Source organism: Mesocricetus auratus, unplaced genomic scaffold (assembly GCF_017639785.1).
Source record: "Mesocricetus auratus isolate SY011 unplaced genomic scaffold, BCM_Maur_2.0 Super-Scaffold_100015, whole genome shotgun sequence".
In the NCBI taxonomy this organism is placed as follows: Eukaryota; Metazoa; Chordata; class Mammalia; order Rodentia; family Cricetidae; genus Mesocricetus; species Mesocricetus auratus.
Window position 1 is genome coordinate 33,597,851 of NW_024429198.1, and position 22,011 is coordinate 33,619,861.

At 40.9% G+C, this 22,011-nt stretch overlaps 1 protein-coding gene across 4 annotated transcripts in view; it reads right to left on the reverse strand.

Annotated features, from left to right (window-relative positions):
- Atp9b (ATPase phospholipid transporting 9B (putative)) overlaps positions 1–22,011 on the reverse strand; it is a 195,689-nt gene that overhangs the window by 60,342 nt on the left and 113,336 nt on the right. For all 4 annotated transcript variants that reach the window (XM_040757788.1, XM_040757790.1, XM_040757789.1 and 1 more), the window contains exons 12-13: positions 14,072–14,232; positions 3,092–3,234 (exon numbers count right to left, since the gene is read on the reverse strand). In XM_040757788.1, the coding sequence (XP_040613722.1) occupies positions 3,092–3,234; positions 14,072–14,232 (304 nt within the window). The remainder of the gene's footprint in view (positions 1–3,091; positions 3,235–14,071; positions 14,233–22,011) is intronic.

Below are 22,011 nucleotides of genomic sequence, written 5' to 3' on the forward strand. Positions count from 1 at the left end.
CTTATCAACACTACTGCTGGCTCCATGCCAAAGCACCTCTGGATCCACACATGTAGCATGAAACTCCCATTGCCTACCCTACAGAGGCTCTGACACCTGCACTTCTGACCCAGCCAATCTCTCCAACCTCCCTCTGACTTCCACTCAGGGTCTGGGCGCCACTGGTGGTGGTCAAGCAAACTTTGAAAGACAAACAGAGAAAAGCTCTTGAGGGTCATGGAAGACATGGTGCATTCTCCTAGGGAGCATGAACCAAATGAGAAGCTTCCCTTCTTTCAGAAGAAAAGCTGGCAGGAAAGAGCAGTCAGGCCAAGCCCACCCCTTGGTAGGCCCAACATTTCTGAGCAGAAGGCATCTGCCTTGCACAAAGCTCAGGAATACTCTGCCTAAGTGTAAGCCTCTGGAAATGACAAAGGTCAAACGCTACAGAGAATATACTCTCCAAACACAGGGAAGACAATACATTAATGATTTTAAGTTTATCTCACTGAACATTATTCTGTAAAATTTTCTGGTTTTGTTATTTGTAAACACAATAGATGTTTCTATATTGGATTTGCTAAAATGACCTACCAATGCTAATATTAATCAATAAATTTATTAGATTTTCTATATGTGTACCACCCCTTCCCTTCCACCAGATGCCAATTTTTTGGTAGTACTAGGGACTCAACCTAGGGTCTTTCACATGCTGGTTGAGCCCTCCAAACTGAGTTATAACTCCAGCCAGGTTTTACTTTTTCTCCTAAGGCAAGATCTAAGATGCTCAGGCTGGCTTTGTACTTATCCGTAGTCCAGTAAGACCTTGGATTTGCAGTTCCTCCTGCCTTAACACCCACCCTTCTACCAAGCAGCTAGGATTACATCCTTTTCTTAACCTTTGACCCTTTCCTTGCTTTTCAACAGAAGCTAGTAACTTATGATACTGTGTTATCTTTTTGTTGCTCCTAGTCTTGGGGATAAGCTTTAAATATCCCACTGGTAAGTGTTTAGTGCTTCCTACATACTGTAAGATTAGATGCTGGGAGTACCCTTTTCTAGAATAAAAGCAGTTCATCCTCACCTCTAGTTTGTTAATGAACTTTGGATATATAGGTCCTGAACTGCAATTCATCAAATGCTTTTCTGAATGGGTGGGGGTCCCTGGGTTTTGTTTTGTATGTTAATGCTGTAATTTATAAAGTTCTGAATTTAAACAAGTCTAGCAGCTGAGCACATCTATCTAGAATTTTACATATTGTATTTTTGTTGATTATAGGGCTCCAAATAGCAAAGTTAAGGGTATCTCAATGCATTCAAGTTTTGTTATGAGCTTTCCTTCTTAAATCATAGACAATGATTTCTAACAAATGTTTCAAACCTGTTATGCTTTATCTATTACTGCACACTTCATGTGGCTTTCTCCTTACCTTGTGCAACTGAACTCTCTTAAAGACTAAACATTTTCTGAAGGTTCTCCCAGGCTTTCTGTGTTCTTTTGCTCATACCATTGCTTTGATATGACTCTGGAGCTTCTGGCGTTAGTGGCTGGTTCTATCAGCAGGACTAGGCAGCTCATAGCAATGGGGTAATTTTACCCTGTAGTTCTCCCATCCTTTACTCTGACGGACTGGTTCCTGAACAAAGGCTGCATGTGAATCCTGAACAGCAGTCCACACAATGTTCAGTGGCTTATCCTTGTGCTTGCCTGCCCAAGCAGACGGGCCATGCAGTATCACCTCTCCAGGGCTCTGGTATGGAGGTTGCTTCTTCCCTCTGTGTGGCTCATCCTAGGACTTCTAGGAGCCATCTTGAGTTTCAGTGGCTTGTTGTGACTTCCCCCTTGCTTTAGATCTTTTCAGCTTTGGAATGCTCTACACTTTTGCTAGCATTGCCATAGATTGGAGTCTTCTGTAAACTTCTTGTCAGCTCACTGGAATTGGGAATGGAAACTCCTAACCATTTCCTCAGTCTAGTTTCTTGAAGCAGAACCCTTTATAGTCCTGAGTGAGTCATCTGCACTTACCAGCACCATCTTTTCTTGATTTTCTCCACCCGCTACTGTACTGAAATCCAAGTAAGTGTCCCCAAACTGGACCCTGAGTATTCCACATGGGAGCTGACAAATATGTAGAATACTGAATACATATTTATCAGATGTTTCGTTGTATTTCTCAGCAATGTCATTTTTCACACACACCCATCCAGTCCTTAGGTTCATATCCACATGTTTGATAAATGCATATTACCATGAATGGGAGTTTTATTTTCCACTTATACCTAAACAGACTGTTCTGAGTATTTTACCCTGCAATCTGACATTTTACTGATTTAATATTTTAATTAGTTATCAGTTGACCATTTGGTTGTCACATCTATAAATATGTGTTCGCTCCTGGTTACACACCTACTTCTAATCTTTCCTGGCTATATACCAACTTCTATTTCTTACCCTTTTTCAAATGGAAATCGTTCTATAACAGTGTTAAAATATGTAATGCATGTATCTGTATTCTTTGTAGTTCAATTATAAACCGACACTAAGCAAAGGTGATGCTGAACTATGCTTGGTACATGTTTTATTTAATTATGCTATATATGTTGTTTTTACTTCTAGTTCACTAACACTAGAAATTTAAATCATTATCTTTTATTAGTACATTATAGATTGATTAAGAATTCTTTAATAGAAAAAACAAAAATAAGGACAAAATAAAAATGAAGCTACAGAATGGGATAAATAGGTATAATAATCTGTATAGCAGGATGCTATTGTTAAAACACTGAATTACACAACTTCTAACAACTCAAGGGTCATACAATAAACAAATAAGTTTTGCTCTTAAGTCACTACAGAGGTAATAGTCTGAGAAAAAAATATGTGAGATTCTATAAAATTCAAAATGCAAAAATAAGTCATGTAAAGCTATAGCAAAGTTACATCTCACTAACTGTGAAGAGAGAGAATGGAGATTCAATCATACAAACAGTTTTCAAAGGTAGAGTACAAAGACCTATAAATTCAGTATTCAATTAGGACATACATAATGTGTAAACAGAATAGTTTTGATGCTATGTGGTCCACTGAAAGACAAAGACAAGTCAACAGTACCTGTTTTGTCTGTCAGTAGGTATACCAGGCGTCCAAGTTCCTCAGGTATTGTGCTGGTCCGAACAACTGTACCAGGAATATTCTCATCTTTCATAATCATCCATCCATATGCTGCTTTGCCCATGTCCAAGTTTACCCGCAGACTGCCAAGTGAAACCACCATGATGGTCAGTGCTTCCGGACCTATTCAGCATGTCCACACCCAACATATTTACACACACACTTTATGTAGAAATAAATGACACTAGATTTCAGACTTTAAATTAAACGATTTGTGCATATTTAAGTAAACAAATGCTTTTAGACTCTAGATAATGTTTCAGGTAATAGTTGAGAGGATAATTCCTTTCACATGAGTTACAGTATGAGCGACAAGAGAATCAAGCAACTGGTTCTAAGTATCCCATTACCATACAGAGCACTGTGGGCGTAAAGAGGGAAATACATATGCTCAGCGAAATCAAGCAAGGGTTACTTCTCTGAAAATATGTGAAATGGGTCTTGAAGGCATCTGGAATAGGCAGTTTGCTTCTTAGTGGTATTACATATTTTATAATATTATATATTTCAAGTCTCTATATAAAATATTGTAATAGATGGTCTCTGGAAGGTCTTCCAGGCTTTATTAAAGGGTGGCTATATAAGAACACATCTTAAAACTTCCCAGTGGAGGAAATAGTTTCAGCACACCTACTATGTACCAACTCAAACATGTTCATCTCTCCGTAATTAAAACTGTGGAATCTCAGTAGACAAGACTGTGTAAACCATAGGGATGAAACTGCTATTCGTCAACCATTTATGACATATCAGCATGGTAATTCATATGGTTCAACCTATTAATAAATACATTTTTGAAAAACAGTATTCAGGAATCAGTCAGTGGTAAATGCATAACTTAAGAAGCATACAGTTAGTATAACTTCATTAATCTATCTGTAGGGTTCACACCTTAAAAATCATAGGAATTACTCTAATTGGAAGGAAAACTGTTAATTGGCATTACTTGTGCATCTCTTTCCAGCCTGCACCTCCCCATCTTTTGGCTACTTATACCCTTGTTAAAAGAGTAAAGCAAACTAACAGATGGCAACAGTCCTGAAGCGGAAAGAATAGTAACTGGCATTCCTGGAAGGCCCTGTGGCCCAATGCAGGTCTACCATTGCGTGGGTCTGCAGCCCAGGATCTGTGAGAAGCTGCCAAATTACTTAATATTAAGTATCAAGGAGTGTAAGGGACATTTGTGTCAATGATGTGAAATCACATTAACTGGAAGGGAGGTGCAGGATAAAGGGGGCAAATGCAAAAACATTTCCCCCTTAGATTCTGATTGATTGGGACTGTACAAGAGAGAGAAAGACCACAGGCCCCTGCTGAAATAAGCACAGGCAGAAGTTGAGAGAGAACTGAGTGGGTGAGGTAGGCCAGTAAGGGAAGACACACCCAAAACACAGCAGGGAGATTGGACAGCTGCCTATAATTTTTCATAGCTCTCGTCCCTTGGTTCAGAGACCTGCACACTGGAAAAGCACAGTCATCTGTTTTGGAAAATGTCATCCTTCACTGGCTGTTGCTTTCTGTCCTCAGCCTAGAGTCTGTCAGCAGGCTCAGGGTGTCAGGAACCAAAGAAGCTCACCAAAATTCTTCTGTGCAATGTTCTTTTCAAACCATGAACAATTTATGTTGTTGAGGATTAACAAGAGTGTGGTAGTTCATGGAATATTGTAAGTAATTACTCCTGGACCATGTTAGGTTGAATACAAACATCACTCAAAGAACATTCAGAACAGTAGCTGCTAGTGGCAAAGAGAATGAACACCTTTTACAGTATAAAATGGTGTAAGGAGCATAGGACACACAATCATCACCCAAAACGATTTAGCAAAATGTCTCAAATAGGACAACACTCCCACACAAGGAATTTCAGCTCCACATGTACCATAATTCATGCTGTGAATCTGGTCAAATACTAAAGCAACAATTTGTTCTTAATACTAAGCCTCTAAGACACTCCCACACTATGGTAGCTGAGTAATGACTCTCACTATACTGGCTTTACTTAGTAATGCCCTGAATGTATAGACCTTTATCCAGGGAGGTGACAACTCTGTCATGCTCCATAATCTATGAACCACATGATTACAGAAACATATTAGACGGCAGCAGATACCAGATGCACTGCAAATCCATTCTACTGCTGACTTAGCAGTCGTGACCCTGCTAACCACAGGCCTATTCCAAGTAGAACATAGCAATCTGCGTTCAACTGGCTCACCGAGCCTGGACAAAAACACCACTTTTCCTATCACACTGTATGAAAACACCTCAGACAAGTAGTCCTTCAGGGACACTGCCAACAGAACATATATGAAAATGTTCAGTTTTGCAATCATAGGAAATTTGAGGTGGATTTCAAGATGCCTTTGTGACAGCTTATTTTTGTTCAAACAGTCCAATCCTACGGCTACAAATACCTGAAGAAGAAACTCAGAGTCTAAATAAATTTCAAGTGCATTTTTCCCAAAATACACAATACAATTCCATTTAGGCCCCAGGATGCTTGCTATATTTAAGCTCTAATTTGTTACAATTAAACCCCAGCACTTATCATTGCCAGGTGAGCCCAGTCCCCAGCCTATGTGAGAAACACACGCAATTCTCCTTGGGAAACGAATCTACCTGAAATAATTCACATGCCGATTTTAATCTGAGCAAAAGCAAAGAGAAGCCATTTCATCAGAACTTTTACCAAATGTAATCAAAACCATCTCCTATGAGCCAAGACTGGAGGGCACTGACAGTTATCTGAAATCTTCCTGCATTTTTCATTCTGAGGACAGACTGCAGGCAGCAGCACACAGCATCAACTCCATGCACACAACACAGCTAACACTGTCATCTCAGGACCAGCTGAGTCCCTCCTGGGCTTTGGGTCAACACTGTTGCCTGAGGGACCTCTAGGCTCAGATGACTCAACACACCTGAGAATGAAGAGGACAAGAGTGAGCAAGGCCACTTCCTCACCTTCCTGCTCAAAGTGCTCCACCACTGAGCTCCATCCACAGCCACTGGCTCTACCTCCAGTTTTAGCCAGGGGCTCTCTAAATGCCCTGGCTGGATTAGAATTTGTGTTATAGTTTAGGTAGGTCTTGAACTCTTTATCCTCCTGCCTCAGCCTCCTGAGTAGCTAATTGTTAGAATTACAGCCCTGTGCCACCAATCCCAGTTAAATGTGTAGTCCATGTCTTGAACTTGAAATCCTGCATCACTGTTCCCAGCAGTCTTCCTACTAGCAAACACCACTACAGATCAACCTTTCTGCTTAATGTGTACATTCTAATTAACATGACCTTCTGCTAACTCATGCTCCTAAATTCTGGCAACTGTCTTCTATGTTCGAGGTGGAGGAAATCAGACTAACATGTTTGATGTACATTACAACTTGAATCAGTTTCTAATTTTAACATATATTACTTCTATGATCTCTTACTAAAGGCAGACTTGATTCCAGCGTCAATCAAGGTTTCAAATGGAAGTAGACCTTGGGTCAAGCAGGATGGCTCAGTGGGTACAAGTCTTTGTAGTGCAACCCTGACAACTGAACTAGACTATAGAGCTATAGTATCAAAAACATTTGGCATAAAAACAGGCAAGTGGACAAATTCAATCAAATTGGAAACCCTATGAACACCTAATTTTTGACAAAGAAGCTAAAATTACACAGTGGGGAAAAGAATGCATTTACAACAAATGGTGCTGGCATAACTGGATGTCAATATGTAGAAGACTGCAGATAGATCCATATACATTGCCATGCACAAAACTCAAATCCAAGTGGATCAAAGAACTCAACGTAAATCCAGCTACATTGAACCTGACAGAATAGAAAGTGGGAAATACATTTGAACACATAGGCATAGGAGGCCTCTTTCTAAGCAGAGCACCAGTAGCACAGACACTGAGAGCAGCAACTAATAAATGGGACCTCCTAAAACTGAGAAGGCAAAGGACATGGCAAATAAGACAAAACCACAGGCAGAGGTAGGTGGATCTCTGTGAGTTCGAGGCCAGCCTGGTTTACAGAATGAGTTCAAGGACAGCCTCCAAAGCAATATAGAGAAACCCTGTCTCAAAAAAACAAACAAACAAACAAACAAAAAGACAAAACCATAGCCTACAGAATAGGAAAAGATCTTTACCAACCTCATATCTGACAGAGGGCTGATATCCAAATATATAAATAACTAAAAAAAATAGGCATCAAAATACCAACTAATCCAATTTAAAAATGGGGAGCAGATCTAAACAGAGAACTCTGAACAGAAGAAACTCAAATGACTGAAAGACATCTAAAGAAATGCTAAATTAACATCCTTAGCCATCAGGGACTCTGAGATACCTACCACCTTACACCTGTCAGAATAGCTAAGCTCAAAAGCTCTGGCGACGACTTATGTGGAGAGGAGGATATGGAGTAAGAGGAACGCCCCTCCACTGCCGCTCTCAGCATTTTGCTGAGAAGCCTCCCACATGTGCTGACTCGGTGACATACGCAAAATGAAAGAGAAACTCTGTCTTCTGCCAACAGCAAGCAGCCCTTGCAGTTCAGTGCTCCAAGAAAGACACTGCCTGCACAAGAGGTTCTAAGTGCGCCTCAGAAGGGATATAATTATCTCTTTGTCTACAGCATTCTTGCCTCTCTTGCTCATGTATGCCTTTTGCAGAAGCAAAAGTCTCTTTGACTCAGCACTGAGCAGTCAGGGTTTGGATTATCAATTAGAACATGGGGCATTTTAAACCATCTGGGGAGAACACACACGGAACAGGGAAAACCTGACCCAAGCTATCTCTCGGGCCTACATGTGCTGCCATGTTGAGCAGTCCTGCTGCTTTCTTCATGGAAGGAGACAGGCACAGATTGACATGTCCATTTTAGATTCATAAAACAAAAGTTGTATCATGTAATATCTTGGAATGACAGAAATGTTCTAATTAAATATGATCTCAAAAAACCACAAAACAAACAAAAAAGATAGTGTAAATTTTATCAAGTAGCTTACAAATTATTTGTTTTAAAAATATTTTAATAGGCCGGGCGGTGGTGGTGCACACCTTTAATCCCAGCACTCGGGAGGCAGAGGCAGGCGGATCTCTGAGTTCGAAGCCGGGCTGGACCGATAGCCTCCGAAACAATACAGAGAAACCCTGTCTCGTAAAAACAACAAAAAATATTTTAATAAATTTATTTTCAATAATTTTATTAAAATTCTTAACTTTTAGAAATTTTAAAGTTTTTTGGTTCTTAGGACACAAGACAAAAAGCACTTTACTTCCTAGATTTTCATACTTTGCAAAATAACATATATTTAAAAGTTCAAAAGCACATTTAAGCTCTAAAATGAAAGGTTATCCTAATTTTGTAGAAACTTGGCAACAGGAAAACAAACTCATTTTCACTAAAGGCAAACTGCAGTTCTCTAAATAGGCTGCCTGTGCTTTTCACACTCTAGCTCTAATTCCTTCTGCTAAGTTGGTAAGACTGCAGGCCCAGGTGTGCAGAACAAGGTAGTGTATTGTGTTGCAGTGGGCATGTGTGTGGTAAGCTGGGGAGAGGTAAGGTTACAACACTCTAGTCAGGCTCTGTAGACCTGGCTCAACATGCTAAACATGCTCACCAAAACACCAGAGCAGGAGGGAGTGTAGACAGCATGGTGTTATCATCATTTTGTGAGTAGGTATTTTAAAAGACTACAGAATCTGAAATAGGAGTGTATGCTGGTACATGCATATACGCATGTACAAAGATGTATACACAAAGAAGCATATGCACACATTCATATTTTTATCTAAACACATAAAAGGGTAAGAGTTTGTGTGTGTATGTGTGTGTACTGCATGTGTGCTTGTGGGGTAAGGGCCAACACTGTCTTCCTCTATTACTTTCTGGCCCTATTTTCAGAGACTATGCTTCTCACTGAACATGGAACTTGTGGTTTGGGTAAGAGGGACTGGCTAGGGAGCCCGAGGGATCTTCCTTTCTCCAGGGCTCAGTGCCACACCCAATTCAGTCCTCGTGGTTAAGCAGCAAGCACTTGACCCCCTGGGTCATTTCCCCAGTATTAAACACTTAAAGGTTTTACATAGTTATATGTAGTGAGACTGCATTTATTTTCTTAATAGATATTTTCCATTTTCACTACAAATTCATGTATTTAAATATAAAACAACAGAAATCACTTTAGTTCCAACAATCCTCCTAAGGCATAATTCTGTTAAAATAACTAGCTTTCTCTACTAAATGAATAAAAGAAAAATAGGGTAAGTACTTTATGTTGGTATTTTCCTAACGAAGGGGATAAAAGACAGTCTGTAAATGACAGTCCAGATCCCACGAGAGGTGCTCCAGAGCTGAGAAGAAAAGCTCCTTTAACCTTCCTTCCACTCAAACAGAAGTGTCTCGAATGTAACACGACAGCACATTACAGACAGGTTAAAATCAAATCAACCCAAAGGAAGGTCACAAGAAAGAAAATCTTGAGAATCACCCCAAAAAGGCGGGGAAACGCCACTGTGAATAGGGGAGCGCAGGTGCCCTGCACAAGTGAGGATGGAGAAGACAGGCAGAGGGTAGTGTTGGGGGAAGTCCTGTGCATTTGTCAATAAAGTACTGTTGAGCCTATAGGGAACCAAGATAGGAGGGACTACGAGTCCAGGAGGATTCTGGGAAGGAGAAACACAAGAGAGTTCGAGATGTAACGCCATGGGGTAGGATCCCGGAACTATTCTCCGGTAAGAGGCATACTTAGATTAACAATTATGGGGTAATTACTTAAGTCAGAGCTAGCCAGTAAGAAACAAACAAGGCCAACAGCTTCATAATTAATATAGCCTCCTGTGTGTTTATTTGGGACTGATGCAGCTCTAGAACCAGGCTGGCGGGAAGGCTTCTCTCAAGGAAATAGCTTCTCTTAACAGGGTAGTGCAAAGCAGGCAGGCAGCGCCGGGCATCCTAGGCGTTCCCTTCCTCTGCTAGAACACTTTGTTGTCTTCTTTGGTATTTGTCATCACCAGGCACAGCTGTGTGGTCAGCAAGTGTCCTGGTTGGCTTTTTATTGCTGTGATAAACACCGTTGCCAAAAAGCAACTTGAAGAAGGAAATGTTTACTCAGTTTACTTGTTCACATCACAATCCATCAGTGAGGGAAGTCGGGGCAGAGACTCAAGCAGGAACCTAGAGGCAGGCACCGCAGCAGTCCACTAACTGCCTTACTTAGCTTGTTTAATCATTCAAACCAGGACACCCCTGAGTAGGTGGTCCTGTCCACAATAGTTTGAACCCTTACATATTAATCATTGATCAAGAAAATGCCCCCACAGACTTGCCTAGAGGCCAAGCTGATGAGGACAGTTTCTCAATTGAAGTTCCCCTTTCCTATGTGACCCTAGTTTGTGTCAGGTTGACAACAAAGTGACCATTACAGTGGGCTATAAGAAAAGAGGAAAGGAAACAAAGGGGACAGAACATTGGTTTGTTTGTGCATTTGTACTATCCAATTGAGCCTGCTGCACTAATTGCTGCCTATGTCACACCCATACCCGCTTCTCATTGTTTTAATTATGAATAAAAAAGATCATAAGCAATAAAAATATTTTCAAGTCTTATTTCAAACATAACCACATAAATAATAATCTGTAAATGTCACTGCTTCAAGCCTATCCTTCTATCTGTCCTGGATATGCAGAGTGACTCACTATTAGAACTTCCCACTCCCGGATACTGTGGAGAAGAGAAATTCAAGCCCCAGAGGTTGCCTGCAAGCCTTGAGTATGAACAAGAAGAACAGACAGATGCATAGAACAGGAGGTCTAAATACAAGTAGAATATCACTGTGTGTGTATTAATGGGGCCACATTACCGTGAACTTTAAGGTCTTTTAAAGAAAAGCAATGATAAGGCGTTTTATATGTACAGGGTAACACTTCTAGGGAAGCTACACAACAGAATACAAAGAATTACATGGATAGAAGGGACTATTTAAAAATTCAAAAGGGCACAAAAATAGAGGTAGGACAAATAAAGTTAAAACAAGTGTTAGAAGCAGACAAGTCATTTAACTACATAAAAAGTAAAACTCACAAAGGACTGAAAAACAAAAATACCTAGCTACACACTATATCTAGAAACTTTTCATTCCCTACAAAGGAAAAAAAAAAACAATTCTAAGTCTGTAAACGTATAATAGCATAGCCTTAAAATACACAAATGAACCCTGGAAATTAATAAAACCACAATCATGGTAAGAGATGTACTTAAAAAGTTAGGGAGATTTCCTTTAACAGGAAGCCATCCATCTGTTGACATCTGTACAATTCACTCCAGAGATACAAATACTTCTAAGCACACAGGGAACATTTATAACTGATCACATCATGCAAACAATAACACAAATAAGTGTTATGAGGCTCTGGAGGTAAGTGCAGAAGAAGTCTTAAAAGGTTTTGCCATTAAGCTCAGATAAAAATGAATGTATAGTCTAACATACCTTAAGTGGTTATATCTCAAAGTGTCTACCAAGGAGTCTGGAAGTTAGCATCATTTTTCCTATAGAAAAAAGCCTGCCATTCTATTCTCTTAAAGTAGGTACAGTTTTAGCCTCTGTCTGGGACCTGTGCAGCCTCGTCCAAGAGTAATTCTTCCTTCCATAACTGGGCACTACAGTGGAGCTGGCCTAAGCTGGAGTTCCTAAGCAGGGGCCACATACTTCTTTATACCCTGAACAAGTGTGTTTACTCTTTGGCTGATGTCCACAGTGGGTATGTGCAAGAGGAGATCAGTGTACACATAAGAGTGGAGGGAAACAGACAGGGGGAAGAGGCACACTAGGTAGGGTATGGCAGTGGATGGTGGAGGAGGGGGATGGTGGAGGAGGAGGAGGAGGGGGACCGTGGAGGAGGAGGAGGAGGAGGATGGTAGAGGAGGAGGAGGGGGACGGTGGAGGAGGAGGGGGGGACAGTGGAGGAGGAGGAGGGGGACCGTGGAGGAGGAGGAGGAGGATGGTAGAGGAGGAGGAGGATGGTGGAGGAGGAGGAGGGGGACGGTGGAGGAGGAGGAGGGGGACCGTGGAGGAGGAGGAGGGGGACCGTGGAGGAGGAGGAGGACGGTGGAGGAGGAGGAAGGGGAGGAGGAGGACAGTGGAGGAGGAAGGGGATGGTGGAGGAGGAGGATGGTGGAGGAGGAGGGGGATGATGGAGGAGGAGGAGGGGGATGATGGAGGAGGAGGGGGATGGTGGAGGAGGAGGAGGGGATGGTGGGGGAGGAGGAGGGGGACGGTGGAGGAGGAGGAGGGGGCGGTGGGGGGGAGGAGGAGGAGGACGGTGGAGGAGGAGGAAGGGGAGGAGGAGGGGGACGGTGGGGGAGAAGGAGGGGGACGGTGGGGGAGGTAGAAGGAGGCAGTGGACGGTACTGAAATCAATGCAAGCCACTGGTTGAAAGGGTTCTAACTAAGAAATACTGGAAGAATCTGCACATGTGAATAAATTCTGTCATAATTGTTGAATAATACAGACAGATGACAACACACTTATACTCTTGTTACTTGCACTACCTAGTAGGTCTTTGGGGACAAAGTATTCAATATTCAATATGAGCATACATGGTATCTGTGATAATTTGTACATATGTAATTTCCCAAATCAGGCATGTCCAGGAGCCCTTCATGCACACTGTGTCACCTGGCTCTGGCACTGGATACCAAGCGGTTATTCAAACAGTCTTTATCCCTTATAGAGCTTACTGCAAGAGAAGCATGTCAACAAAAAAGGCAGGCATCAGCACAGACCCACATAGGACTGCTGTCACTCACAGGACAGCAAGCACCAGTAATTGTGTGGTGGGACTTTTGTAAGGCCTGAGGGGCGTACTTAGGTGACATCTCAATGACATAATCGTGGGTACTTGGGTAGACAGCACAGCTAGGTGGAAGGAGCTTAATAGGTAAACAGTCATAGGTTATTCTTGGAGAGGTGAAGGCAAGCCTGGTCTATGTATCAGGCAAGGCTTGGAGACAGAATTTGCTTGACAACAATGATAATCTAGTACATGCTTATCCCAAGGCCAAAAGTTACAGAGCTGGTTGGCTTTGAGACTGTCAAAAAGTGAGGAATGTCTACATGAGCAGTGAGTCAGGATCACAATGGCAATGGCATCTAAGAACCTGTCACTGCCTGTGACAGTGTCACCTTAACTGACATTACAAGTGATGATTAGTTAAGATTCACAACTAACAAGTTTTATTCACATGAAAATTCTCAGTCTCTTATATGAGTAAGCATACACACACAAACACACTAAGGGCTGCTTTTTAAAGATATAATTTTTTGAGACTGCTCATATTACAAATGAGTCTTTAAATAGGTTCTGAATATTAACTGTTTACATACCAATCTCGTTGTACTGCTTATCATTTTGAAAAACAGTTCCTTTCAAAGAGCGCATCAGTCAGCATTTTATCTATTGGCAGACTGATCAGACCCTCCTTTAAACAGCAGCACCTGTTTGCTTGGTTTTTCAGACAGCGTCTTGCTATGCAGTCAGGCCTTGGAGGACTACAGACATACACCACTAGGCCTGGCTTTTAAATATAAGTAACTTTAAACGTCAACAATGCACAAAGACCCTTGAGCAATGGTCACAGAATAGCAACCAGCAATTTGCAAAAATTCTCTCCTTAGATTCATATTTATGTTTGAACAAAAGGTATCTTTCAACTTTAAGACAGCATTACTAAAGCAGGAAAAGTGGCAATCTTTAAAGTACTCGAGCAAAGTTAGTCATGTCCTAAACTGCACTTCGACAGATGACCTGCTACCTTCACCTGGGTTCCTGACCCCTTCCCTCTACAGCTTTGACTGTGTAACTTCTTTCATCAGAGTCAGACATTATGAAATGAGACATTTGTCTTCTTTTAATTTTAAACCTACCTTATGGGAATGATGTAGGAAAAGAGAAGGAGGAACCGAAAAAGATTCCGGTACCATGGACCTGCAAATCCCTGTAAGGTTACCATAACAACAGAAAGAACAACTAAAGCCAGAAATAGCGCCTTTGTCAGCTGATTGAGTTCAAGATCCAGCAAACCAACCTGAAAAAAACAAAGAAAAAAAAAAAACAAAGCAACATAGCATTAATACATGGCTCAACCTACCCCATCCCTAGTATCCTGATTAGAATACATGAAAATGATGACTTGAGAAAATGAAAATTTTCAATAGTCTTTATAATAATGCAAAACAAAATATTTAATTTTCTCTTGACAAGCCTCTCATAGATTCAGGCAGAATTTTTGAAAGTGTACTGTAACCTGTAGTGCATTCTCAGGGAGGGCCTGTTGGTAGAACCGTAGAACAGAGCAGACAACTCAACCAGCACAGCCAAATCCGCTGTGTGGGTGACAGGATGACTCCAATGATGACAACAAGATCAAGAGTTACAAAAGCAGGGCATGGGTATCCTTCTCCATGACCAGCACTACATCAAAACTACTCTATGGGCAGAAACGGTCCATCTTCTGTGTCATGCCAGATCAGACAGGCACCCCTGTTGTCACTCAAGTGTCTTTGCACACCTCCATTCAGTTCCAGAGTCCCCAGTTATAGGACAGTGTGTGTCCACCTTACTGAAAGTCTCTAAAAGAACTTACAAAGAAAGGCCAGGCATGGAGGTCACTTTAGGATTAGAACCTGCTTGATTTAGGCAAGTCCCAGACTTCTGATTGTTGCAGTGTGACACACTACACTGAAATTCACGCTGTGGACTGATTTCTAGATGAGCACATAAATGTAAGGAAAATTACACCCAAGAAAGCAGTTAGGAGCACTGATACCCAAACAGTCCTGGCCCTAAAAGCAATACGAACACAAACCCAGCTCTTCTGAAATGTGCCACACCAATTTCTACCTCTGGTGAGTTGAGCTCTGGTGATGTCTGTGGATAGCTTCTCCCTATGTCATCCATTAAGATCAAGAGCAGCAGAGTGTGTGGGCAGGGGAGGCATGGTCCTTATGCTGCTGGTTAACACAGAGAAGTTGCAGTATGAGAGGGAGGAGTGAAGGCATGCAGAAGCTGAGGATGCTGGAGCCTGCCACTCAGACAGGGACTCTATCTCCTGAGTGTATAACCTGGGCCAGTGGGCCTCCATTTTGTTGCTGTAGAATGAGGAGTGATCAGAGCTCCCTGACAGGCAGGGGAAGAACATGACCCTGTGTGAGGTGTCCTACAGTGCAACTCTGTCAGTACAGCAGGTATGCCATCTGCACTACTCTACAGTCACCTTTCGACCAGCTACTCTTCAGATAACCTGTGTGACTTCGGGGACTAGCCTAGGCAAAAGAAATTCTTTTTTATTTACTGTTCGGCAGGATCTTGCTCTATAGCCCTGGTTGACCTAGAACTTCCTGCACATACCAAGCTTGCCTGTAACTTACATTGATCTTCTTGCCTCTACCTCCCCTGTATTGAAAAGTAGGCATAAGCCATTGCATCTGGACCAGCACCAAACTCTTCTATGGAAGTATCCATAGAGTAAAGGTAGCTGGAGGAGTTAGGTTACTGCGGTACACACTACAATACTGGGCGAGACCATAGCCTCTGCCTACTGTGGCCTGGTCACAGGGTGTAGAACTCAACTGGCTGCCCCTGACTCAGGCAGTGTCAACAGCGGACAAGTTCTACCAGGCTAAGCAGCCCTCTGTCCACCTCAACATCCCCTGAATCTGGCTCAGTTTTTAAAAAAAAGGAAAGAAAATGGGGGAGGGGTGGGGTGGTCCAGAGAGGGAGAGAAAAAAGGAAAGAAATATAAAGAGAAAGAGAGGGAAAGAGAATATGATTGCTAAGATCTTAATTAGAAAAAAAAAAACAAAATAAAACTCTAGCCCTTAAATGTGAAAGTTGGAGAATTAACTAAGCTAATATGGTGTATTTTATAGTGCCTTGGAAAATTAGCTTTTCCCACAGTTCATAATTTGGTTTAAATTTAGTTTTGATTAATTTTGCCACAAACTCATGAGGCCATGAGAAGCCATTGCTAGAAAGAAAAAAACCCAAGTTTCTCAAAAGTTCATTAACTGCAATTGTAAAGAAAACTAATTAAGCAAGTAATTACATACTTCCTACACCTTGTGCTAGACTCTAAGGTTATGAAAATGAGTTAATTATGAGAATTCCTTTTTACCTGCAAGAAAGAGTCTACTAGGAAAACCAAAATGACCGTTAGTACGATATGCCTTATGAGAGAGGAATATTCACATGCAGTGTCCTTCTCTGTCCAGGTTTATGTTTGCACTACATTGGTAAACACTACAGAAACAAGAGGGGCATTGCCCAGGACCCAGGAGAACAACTGGCAAACAACAGAACAACCTGCTGCACACAGGTGCCTCAGGGCTGCAGGGCTGCAAGGATGCAGGCGGCTCCTCTCTGCCCTTGTGGGCATGCCTGGCACACCTGCAGCATGCACTCACTTGGACTCCCTGCCCGCCATGATCATGTGAGGCTTCTCTTCAAGAATGGTTTAAAAAAAAACCGCTACATGCCAGATTGACACAGGTGTCACCTCACTTCTTTAGTAACCAACAGGACATAGTGGCACAGAGCTTCCTCTGCACACTGCAGTTCATTTCAACAGAAACTCACTCCATGGACTAAAGACTGACAGTTTTACATGCATGAGCTCCAGTTCTCAGCAGTGGATGGACTGCCTTAGAGCCCAGGGAGTCATATGGGAACCGCCAAGCCCATCAGAGCCTTCCCATCTTCAGGTATTGCACAGCAACAGAGAGGTGACCACTTCCCTAGAGACTGAGCACTGTGAAAGGAATGGCATTTAAGAGTCCCGACAAGTCCCCAGTGCTGCTTCCCCCCTGAGAATGAGGCAGCTCAGACCCCAGTGGCTGATTTATCAGCTCCATTTAAAAAGCAGCACAAGGAGGACAAATACCAGGCGATTTCCGCTACTCCACTACTACGTAGTTTATGCTTGAATTATTGAGAAAAATAGGGTTTTGGATTAAAATGAAGAAAAATTAAGCCAGGGAAGTAGAGCATGTTTCAAAGCCCAGCTCTCTCTGCTGTGACAAAGGCGCTCTAAGTTTCAGGCCTCACTGAGGATCAGATGAAGTCATTATTCATTCAGTCAGGGAAAAAAGACTCAATTACCTCAACCTAAAGATGCTATCAATGAATGCAAAGTGCATATTTTACTCTATTCATCCAAATCCCATTAAAAAGTGAAAGGAGTGATTTAATCTGGCCTTCCAGAGTTGGCCTTTTTTTTGTAATAAAATAAAGAATTACTGTCTTGCGAAATGCATAACCACTACCTCTCTCACTCTTCCCTGCATCATAGCAGTCAAATACCAAAAGCTCATACAACCTCCGAGAAACAAATACAAAGTTTCCTTTGAAAAAATGCACATTGAGAATAGAAACAGCAAAGCAGCCCATGCATAGGATATGCACATAATTCAAGGCATTAATACCTTTCTAATTAACCAAGACAGATGTAGTTGACTGCCGACCAATGGATATCAATTTTGAAGGCAACCAAATGCTCCCTTCTCCTGCTCCCTTCTCCAGAGAAGAAGGTAATGATGACAGGTACAGAAGGGTCAGATGCCACCCTCTCCCAGATAACATGACAGTTGTCCCTCATGTGTTTTCAGGGTGCCTTTCCTGTCCTTCTTGGACTGGAATGGCAATCCTGAGTCTGGTAAATTATAGGAAAGGGCAGTTTTCAGTACTAGTTTGTTTTAAAAAACAAACATTTTCAATTAGTAATATTTTTATATTCAATTTCTCTGCAATACTTTTTAAAAAGTTTTTCCATCTAAAGGCTAAGAGGAAATCAAAAAAGTACTCCAAAGAAAAACTAGCTAACTACAAAATTACAGCTTTTATAAAGTGTCACCTTCAGCTTTGATGTAAACACCTGAACAAACCAGACCTTCTGCTATGATTGTAAAACCTTTTTATCCTTAAGATATATTATTAATCACTTGAAATAATTATGACTCTATGAGAAAAGGTAAATTAAATACTCTAGGAAGTAATTTTCAACATTTACTGTAAGTTCTTATATTAGTAAAGCAAATTTTCTTCTACTTGTCATAATATTTGTTTTATTTGAAACAACTGTGATAACAAAATTAAATACGCTACTGGAAATTTTAATCTCCAAGGGAAAATTTGTGCATAATGCCTAAGACAACCACAATGGCTCTGCAAAGGGGCTGTTCTAGGATAATGAACACAATAATTGCCTGTATAATCTAAAATGCTACTAATGGCAACGATCACAAATCCATTTAGCTCCTCTTTAATTTATGTACCAAGTTTTAAATAGCTAATGGTTCTCAGTAAAATAATGGTTTATACCAACAATAAAGGGTAAATACGGTGTTCTCCGGCTTAATCAAGAAAAGATCAGTCAGTTGTTGTTTTTTTTTCTTTCTTTTTTTTTAATGAACACATGGACGAATGAGAATCGGACCTTATCTCTGTAGAACAGTACCACTCCCATCCATCTCAAAGTTAACAGTACCTGCATAGACTAAGTTCCTAAGAAATCAATGTGCACAGCAAACTGGAGCAAAACCAGTATGTTATAAAGCCTGGGTTTTTTTTTTTAAAGCCTTGGGTTCTATCCTTTTTTTTAAAAAGCGTGACCACATGAAACACAGCTCTGAAGCAGCAGTAACTGCTGGAAACATCATCCCTAGATTAGAAGAATCAAAATATTATGGCATGCTTATTAATTCACTAAGATCCTCGTGTTCGCATTCCTTACATGGAAATATTTCATAATCACGAAATTACGAAGAGCCAATTTACACCCCTGAGGAAAACTATATGTTTTAACTTGCCCTATGTTTTCCTCATGAAAAAGGTGCAATTTGCAAAAGAGATAAGCCCCTGATCAAATATCTAATTCATTTGAGACTTCATGAACACAAGTTTATCTTTAAGAAGATGTTTACAGAGGAAACTGTAGCTGTTTCTATCTTGTTTCCAGCTCTTTTGGAACTATTGTCTCTGCATTCAGACTTAGTAGAACACAGATGGAGAACTGCCATGAACCTAACTGGATTCCTGTATTCCATCTCACCATCTTTGAAAGAAACCACCATGTTTAGTCCAATATTAAGGAAGCAAAAGGTAGTTTTAAGAATCTGCATTTGCATTTAAATAACTGAAAGTTGCCCATCACCTCTAATACCTGAATCTTACATCAGTAACTTCCTATCCTTGGACTTAAACTATTAGCAGAAGGTTTTTGTTTTATTAAAATTAAACAAAATTATTAAAATTTTATTAAAATTAATAAAATTTATTAAAATTAAAAAAAATGATACAATGAGGTAGCCTTTTGCCACCTGAAGTTTGTTTGCTTATTCATTTTGGGATATGAACTACTAAGTCTTAATTGTCTGCAGCCATGCAGCTGGCCATGTTGACGATGTAGCTGACTATTACTGTTGCCGCCCCAGTGATCTGCGAAATAAGAAGGGCTTCTTCGGGCCATTATTGTCTATTGGCTCAATAATCTGTGCTTTAAAAGCTCTCTAAATAAGTATCAGTGTGGCAATGCTTAATATTATAGTATATGTATCTTAAGTTAAAATATCAAACTCTGTATTTATGTGACACATTCAGGTCTACTACCAAACAATAATTCAAAATCCATATTCTTATCTACAAATAAAATTTGACTATTCTTCACTAAGAATTTAAGATTTTTATCTTGGCTTTGTTACACGAATTGCCTTTTCTTTGGTTATTTACATTTAAAAAAGAAAATGGGGGGGTGCCTTGGGGAGAATACTAAGTTGGTAAACTGCTCATATTGTCAGTGTAAGGCCCTGCACTCAATCTCTGGAAGCCATGTAAGCTCTGGGTGTGTCAGCACATTTTTGTAATCTCCCTGCTGGGAAGGGAGAGGCAGGAGAATCTTGGACTTGTTGGCCAGCAGGGAAGTAGAATCAGTGTGCTCTGGGCCGAGTGAGAAAATGTGCCTCAAAATACAAAGGTGAAGAAGTGATGAGGACCAACACTCGGCATCAACTTTGGCCTCCATGTGTACACCCACTGGTATAAACACACACAAGAAAACATGAGCATTGTATGCTGTAGATATAAACAAAAACATTCCAGTATAAGTACTGGGTACCAAACACAGGACATAAACTTCTTTCAACACTCAAGGAGGAATATAATCAGGAGACAAAAGGCTTCCAAGTGGGTCTCATGCTGGACAGCACAAAGCAGGCCCACTTCTCTCCTGATGTGCAGAGCAATGCCCACTGACATGGCTTCATCACAGTGACTGAATGGCTCCTGCAAGTACACTTACTGCTGGCTTGAAAAGCACCGTGGCACTTGTCTTCTCAAAATGCTGGTCTTCACACACTGGCCCTGGCCTTTTCTGACATATTTCACTCACCAAGACATTCTTCATAACTTCCACAAAAAGCAGCCAAGCGCACATGTCCATGCATGAGTCAAGGCCAGCGGCCAAGCACGTGTGTCCATGCATGTGTCAAGGCCAGCAGGCAAGCACATGTCTCCACGCATGTGTCAAGGCCAGCAGCCAAGAGCATGTGTCCATGCATGAGCCAAGGCCAGCAGCCAAGCATATGTCAAGTGTCCGGTCTGCTTCTGAAAAGCTTGTGCTGATTCTATATGTTCAAGAGGGATAGCCCCGTCCTGCTGACTGGTTAGCAGGATTTATTTACATGAAAATTTTTACTGAAATATAATAAAAACACTAAAAGTCAGAAAATGTAAGACAATGCAATGGCTTTAACATGTTAGTATGCTAAAAATTTTTATTTAAAAAATTACAGATTATTTCAAAATTTTCAATTGTGAAACATCAAAATCATTTTTAAAACAAAAAAACAAGTAAGGGAAATGTATAAAAGATCTACCTGGAAGTTTCATTTTTACTTTCTATACACAAGGGATATTGAAATCTAGCACTGGGTATTAAGATATGCCTGTAATTTTCTAAAGTACCTTACCTATGATCATATTATGCTATAATTGCAGTACTTTTTAAAGTATAAAAAGTATACTTTTTAAGTATAAAAGGAGACTAAATCATAAGGTTAGTTCTCATCCAAGATCATGCCCATGCTCTAAGAGTAGGAAGAAGCAACAGCGAGTGTGTGGCATGGCAAAGCTTTGCCAGCAGAGGGTGCTCCAAGTTGGCACAGAGTCTTCCTGGACTCTGCTCTCAATAAGGCATGGCTTCTTCACCTCCAAATCAGCAGCTCAGTACAATCAGCCACATGGATTGACTTATTTTTGACAGCAGAGTTGACCTAAATATCTTCTTATCATGCAGAATTCAGGGCAGAATTGATAGGCATTAACACTCTGGATTACACGGGCGGGAGAGGTCCCTAATGATAATCTACCATTATAAGTAAGAAATCCTATTAAAGATCTGAAACCCCCCACCCCTGGCATGTGCACACACACACACACACACACACACACACACACACACACACACACACACACACACACAATGCTATGTAGGGTATAAGCCAGTGCAACTAGAGTCTGCAAAATGGTTGAACATCCTGCATGCATATATCTGACTTTTTCGTGGTAATACTTTATTTTTAAATGGTTTTACAAAATCATCCATCAATTTAAAATACTCAATTCAAACAACTTATGCTATCCATTGATACCACACACCTCAGTATTCAGTACTGTTCAGTAACTGGTTTCTGAGGTCAGATATTTAGTTAGCAATTTAGTTTAACTAGAGAAAACTTGTAAACCACACCCAATTCTTATATCTTACATAGATAACATTCTTTTTATAGAGCTTAAATTAGAAGCAGGTGCCCTT